General features: G+C 54.0%; 1 protein-coding gene across 1 annotated transcript in view; it reads left to right on the top strand.

The window, feature by feature from the left end:
• Positions 1–878: 878 nt before the first annotated feature.
• Positions 879–5668, top strand: part of EAH_00047830 (vacuolar proton-translocating ATPase subunit, putative) — a gene marked incomplete at both ends in the record, with an annotated part of 7448 nt that continues 2658 nt past the window's right edge. Inside the window, 10 exons of the mRNA XM_013394550.1 lie at positions 879–899; positions 1040–1132; positions 1441–1836; positions 2263–2501; positions 2732–2963; positions 3140–3229; positions 3439–3516; positions 3783–4247; positions 4553–4860; positions 5244–5475. Of these exons, the coding sequence (XP_013250004.1) occupies positions 879–899; positions 1040–1132; positions 1441–1836; positions 2263–2501; positions 2732–2963; positions 3140–3229; positions 3439–3516; positions 3783–4247; positions 4553–4860; positions 5244–5475 (2154 nt within the window). The remainder of the gene's footprint in view (positions 900–1039; positions 1133–1440; positions 1837–2262; positions 2502–2731; positions 2964–3139; positions 3230–3438; positions 3517–3782; positions 4248–4552; positions 4861–5243; positions 5476–5668) is intronic.

Here is a 5668-nt window from a genome sequence, read left to right as displayed (position 1 = left end):
GCTGTTGTTGTTGCTACTGCTGCTGCGCTGTCTGCGCTCCGCCAGGACAAGAGAGGGGGGGACGAACCCAAGTGTGCAGACACCCGGGGGTTTAGGGTTTAGGGTTTAGGCTTTACTGCTTGGGGTTTAGTGTCCTGTGAAAACAGAGTGTACGGGGGAAAGAAAAAAGGAGAGCCTCGGGGCTTGAGAGTTTCTGCGCCAGCAGCTTGCAGCAGCAGCAGCAGCTGCTGCTGCTAGGAGGCGGCAGCAGCAGCAGCGCAGCGCGGGCTGCTGCGGCTGCAGCAGTGCCTTTCGCAGCAGCGGCCGGCAGCAGCAAAAGCTGGTGGAGAAAACCCGAAACTTTTCAGTTTATTTGTATTTATTAGGGTGACAATATTAGTCACCCCTATGGCGTCCTGGAGCCGCAGCAGCAGCAGCAGCAGCAGCAGCAGCCCAATACTTCGTGTGAGGCAGGACAGGCAGCAGCAGCAGCGCAGCGAAAATTCGTATTCCTAGTCTTCCGTTTCAGGTAGCACAGTTGTTTTTGAGTCTTCAAGGCTGCTGCTGCTTTTGCTGGCCGCAGACAGCAGCAGCAGCAGCAGCAGCAGCAGCGATGTCTGTAACAGCGCAAGGATTTAGCAGGTCTTACAGCTCGGAACAGAGCAGCAGCAGCAGCGAGAGCATATACACAACAGGTAGCAGCAGCAGCGGCGGCAGCAGCAGCAGCGGAAGTCCACGGGAATTCGCTGTTTGCTGCGCAGCAGCAACAGCAACGACTGCAGCAGCAGCAGCAGCAGCAGCAGCAGCAGAAGGGGCCGAAATTGAAGGAGCAACAGTAGCAGAAGCAGCAGCAGCAGAGCAGCAGCAGAAGCAGCAGGAATCGCCGACTTCCAGCGAAAATGGGGTTGTTTAGATCTGAGGTGCGGTAACACAAACCCTAATCATGAAAGCCTAAACCCTCAGTGGGGTGCATTGGGAGGCTTTAGGGTTGAGGGATTCGGGTTCAGGCTTAGGGTTTAGGGTTTAGGGTTTAGGGTTTAGGGCTTGTTGCTGCTTGCAGCCCATGCGGCTTGGCACGCTTGTTCTGCCTCAAGAGGGGGCGAGAGATTTCATTGTCGCTATTGGGACGGCTGTAAAAGTGCAGATAGAAGACGTAAGGGTTTAGGGTTTAGGGTTTAGGGTTTTGCGTGAGCCTTCCGAAACTATTTGCTGTTTGGTGCTGCTCCCGGCCCTTCCACATAATCATTAGCAGCAGCAGCAGCAGCAGCAGCCGCAGCAGCAGCCGCAACATAGTGAAAACAACAGCTGCATGATCACGCGCTGCAGCCGCAGCAACATCAGCGTGATCAGCAGAAGCAGCAGCCGCAGCAGCTGCAGCAGCGGCGCCAGCAGCAGCGACAGCACCAGGAGCAGGAGCAGCAGCAGCAGCAGCATGTGCATGCGCATGCGTGTGTGTCTCAGATGAATGGGATGAGTTTGTCTCGCGGCTATCGACGACAGCTGCAGCGGCTGGAGGAGTTAGAGCGAATACTTCGATACCTTAAAGAAAAAATAGAAGATATTTCGGGTGTACGCCTTGTTCATGTTGCGCAAGACCTAGACAGAGCAGCAGATGCTGCTGCTGCTGCTGCCGCTGCTTCCGTCTACAACGCTGCAGCAGCTGCGGACCATGCAGATGTCGAGGCAGCAGGCGGAGGCGCAGCAGCAGCAGCAAGTGCTGCTGCAGCAGCAGCAGCAGCAGAAAAGCCTCAAGTGTATGTGCTAGATCGAGTTGAAGACATGCTTAATAAGGTGTACAGGCAGTTCCTGCGCTTCGCACAAAATAACCAAGACCTGCAGAGAGAGAAAATCGCCGCAGTAAGCCCAAAACACTCATTGCTGCTGCTGTTGCTGCTGTTGCTGCTGTTGCTCCTACTGGTGATGGTGCTGTTCCTAGCGCTGCCGCTGCTGCTGCTTCTGCTCCTGCTGCTGGGGCTAACTGGTGCTGCTGCTACTGTTGCTGCTGCTGTTGTTGCTGCTGTTGCTGTTGCTGCTGGTGGTGCTGTTGCTGCCTGCTGCTGCTCCTGCTGTTGCTGCTGTCGCGGCAACTGCTGCTGGTTGCTGCAGCAGCAGCAGCTGCTGCTGCAATGCCTGTTGGGGTTCTGTGTATGCTGTTGCCAAACTGAAGGCCATGTTCTGTGTTTGTTGCTGCTACTTTTGCTGCTGCTGCTGTTCGTACTGCTGCTGCCGCTGCTATTCCTGTGGGTGCTGCTGCTGCTGCCGCTGCTGCTTGCTGTGCTGCAGGAGGAGGAGCTGGCGGTGGTTTCCTTTGCTGCTTCGCAGTTGAGGTCTTCCCTTCGATCCCCGTGGCGCCTCGATCCCGGGTCAGCAGCAGCAGCAGCTGCAGCAGCAGCAGCAGCTGCTGCTGAGGACCCTAAAATAGCAGCGACCAGCACCTGCAGCAGCAGCAACACGCTGCAGCAGCAGCAGCAGCAGCAGCAAACCAACACTCCCAGCGCAGCCACCGCAGACGCTCACGCGCGGTACACAGCCACTGTTGGTGCTGCTGCTGCTGCTGCAACAGCTGCTGCTGCTGTTGCTGGTCCTGCTGCTGGAGCGGGTTTCCGCTTAGGCAGTTGATCCAAGGCTCTGTCGATTAGGGTTTAGGGTTTAGGGTTTGAAAGTTCCCGTATAGAAGTGCGAATATGCTGATACGGAGGTATGGGGTGTACAGACAGCTGTTGTTGCTGCTATTGTTGCGGTGTATGTGCAGCTCCTCTTCGGCCCGTCGGAGGCGGCCGACGCAGCTGAGCAGCAGCAACAGCGGCAGCAGCAGCAGCAGCAGCTGGCAGGCGGACGTGCAGCAGCAAGAGAAGCAGCAAACCTTCCCTTATTCAGCTTCGAGGCGGTTGTTGAGCGCGGGGGGTTTAGGGGGGCTGGAGAGCGGAGAGATGAGCAGTTTGGTGTTTTCTTCTGTCGCTGGCATTGTCGCTGCTAAGGATCAGGTGAACCTTTTAAACCCTTATTGAGGGTCTAGTGTTTAGGGTTTAGGGTTTGGACGGGCACACGAGAGCCGGGCTTACCAACAGACCCCCTTCTTGCAGGAGAAGCAAATGAACTCGCTGCTTGCTCCAGATATCCGTTTAGGGTTTAGAGTTTAGGGTTTAGGGTTTGTGTGCAGGAGCGGTTTGCTCGAGCAATGTTTCGGTCTACACGAGGAAATGCATTTACACACTTCAAACGATTAGAGGAGGAAGAACTTACAGCCTACGTAAACCCTAAGCCCTACGCAAACCCTAATCCCTACCTAAACCCTAAACCCTAGCTTAGCCGTAAACCCTATATGAGGGTTTAGGGTTTAGGGTCTAGGCACTATTGCTGTGATCAAGCGATCAATGGCAGGACATCCAGCTCAACGCTCAGCATTACCAGCCTAGGGTTTAGGGTTTAGGGTTTAGGGTTTAGGGTTTGTCTGTGCAGCCCCACGGGGAAGAGCCCAAGTCGCTTTTTGTAACCTACTTCCAGGGAGCTGCGACGGGGTCTGCTTTCATGGAGAAGGTAAACCCTAATCCTTTGTAAACCCTAAACCCTTGTAAACCCTAAACCGTACCGATGCCCTATACCCTTGCACACTCTAAACCCTTGCAAACCCTAAACCCTTGCAAACCCTAAGTCCTTGCAACCCCTAAACCCTTGTAAACCATAAAATCTTCTAAACGCTAAACCCTTGTAAACCCTAGACTCTTGTACCCCGTAAACCCCTGTGACCCGTACGAACTCTGGGTTTAGGGTTTAGGGTTTAGGGTTTTGGGTTGGTGTATTAGGTGAAGTGCGTTTGCTCGGCAATGGGGGCGCGTACATACAACTGGCCGCACAGCGGAGCAGAGGCGCAGCAACGGCAGCAGCAGCTGCAGCAGCTGCTGCGAGATAAAGCAGCAGCAGCAGCAGCATACGAGCAGTACTTTTTGAATGAAGTTGGGGTTTTCCTGGAGGCAGTTCCCGCATCTAACCTTCCTTTGATCCCTGCTGCAGCATCAGCAGCAGCAGCAGCAGCTGCTGCTGAGGGGGATCTGACTGCAGCAGCAGCAGCAGCAGCTGCAGCAGCAGCAGGCGTCCGCCGCAGGCCTCTTATTACAGAGCTGCAGCGCTTTGTTGAAAGGGAACGAGCTGTATATACAACTCTAAACCTCTTTGCTCTCTCTGATGCAACTCTTCAAGCAGATTGCTGGTTCCTGGAGGCGGAGGAAGCAGCACTAAGAAAGACTCTCGCGCAGGTTGCCGCTGAAAAGGTAGGGTTTGGGGTTTGGGGTTTAGGGTTTAGAGGGTATAGGGTTAAGACACTTGAAAAGCGATGCAAGTTTGCGGAGTGTATTTCCGCCCTAGGGTTTAGGGTTTAGGGTTTAGGATTTGGGGTGCGTATCTCTGCTTTAGGGTTCAGGGTTTAGTGTTTAGTGTATGCCTTTCTACTTTAAGGTCTAGTTTTTAAGGCGTGTATTCTTGCGTTAGGGTTTACATTTTGGGGTCTGTCTTTCTTCTTCAGGGTTTAGGGTTTAGGGTTTGTGGTTTGTGTTGTTGTGCGGTTTGTTGTTTGCAGAGCACATCAGCGTTTCTTCTGGTGCATGCATCAGAGGGTTTGGGGCTGCGGAGCCCTCCTACGAGTTTTTCTCGCTGTTCCTTTATGTCTTCATTTCAGGGTTTAGTAGACACTTACGGTGTAGCCCGATATGGTGAAGCAAACCCTGCTTTGTTTGCTGCTGCTATTTTTCCTTTCCTCTTCGGTCTTATGTTTGGAGATGTTGGGCATGGGTTGCTGCTGCTGCTGCTCGCCGCTGCGCTCCTCTGGTGCCGCAGCAGAGGCTACGTCTTTACTGATGAACTCCTCTGCATGCTCGTAGAAGCGCGGTACGCAGGGTTTAGGGTTTAGGGTTTAGGGCTTTGGGTGTAGGGGGTAGTGGGTAGTGGGGACTGGTTAGGGGTTAGTTGAGGACAGGGGGTAGGGTTTAGGGTTTGGGGGGTACGGGGTAGGGGAAAGGGGTTGTGGGTTAGTTGGGGGTAGGGTTTAGGCTTTAGGGTTTAGGGTTTAGGGGTAGCGGCAAGTTTGCTAGCGCATGAAGAAGAAGCGAGTGGAATGCTTGTTAGGGTTTGGGGTTTAGGGTTTGTGGTTTATGGGGTGTATTTAGGGTTTGGGGGTTGGATAGCGGCTAGGAAAGATGCGGATGGAGCGTTTGTTAGGGTTTAGGGTTTAGGGTTTGTGGTTTATGGTTTAGGGTTTGTGGTTTGTGCAGGTATTTGATCTTGTTGATGGCTTTGCATTCTATCTACGCGGGGTTTATGTACAACGATGTCTTCAGCATGGGTATTAATCTCTTCGGCTCGCGGTGGGGCCCCTCTAAGGAGGGGGGCCCCCCGGAGCCTGTTGCAGGGGGCCCCTATCCTTTTGGCGTAGACCCTGCTTGGAAGGGGGCCTCTAATGAACTCCTTTTCCTAAACTCTCTAAAGATGAAGCTCGCTATCATCGTGAGATACTTCTGCTGCTGCTGTTGTTCTGCTGCTGCTGCTGCTGTTGGTGCTGCTACTGTTGCTGCTGCTACTGTTGCTGCTGCTGCTGCTTTTGCGCTGCTGCTCTGGCTCGTACTGGTGTTGGTGGTGGTGGTGGTCGTGTTGCAGCAGCTGCTGCTGTTGCTGCAGCAGCAGCTGTTGTAGTGCTGTC

Source organism: Eimeria acervulina, genomic scaffold (assembly GCF_000499425.1).
Source record: "Eimeria acervulina Houghton genomic scaffold, Eah_scaff739, whole genome shotgun sequence".
Taxonomy (NCBI): domain Eukaryota; phylum Apicomplexa; class Conoidasida; order Eucoccidiorida; family Eimeriidae; genus Eimeria; species Eimeria acervulina.
This window is presented reverse-complemented; position numbering and strand designations above follow the sequence as displayed.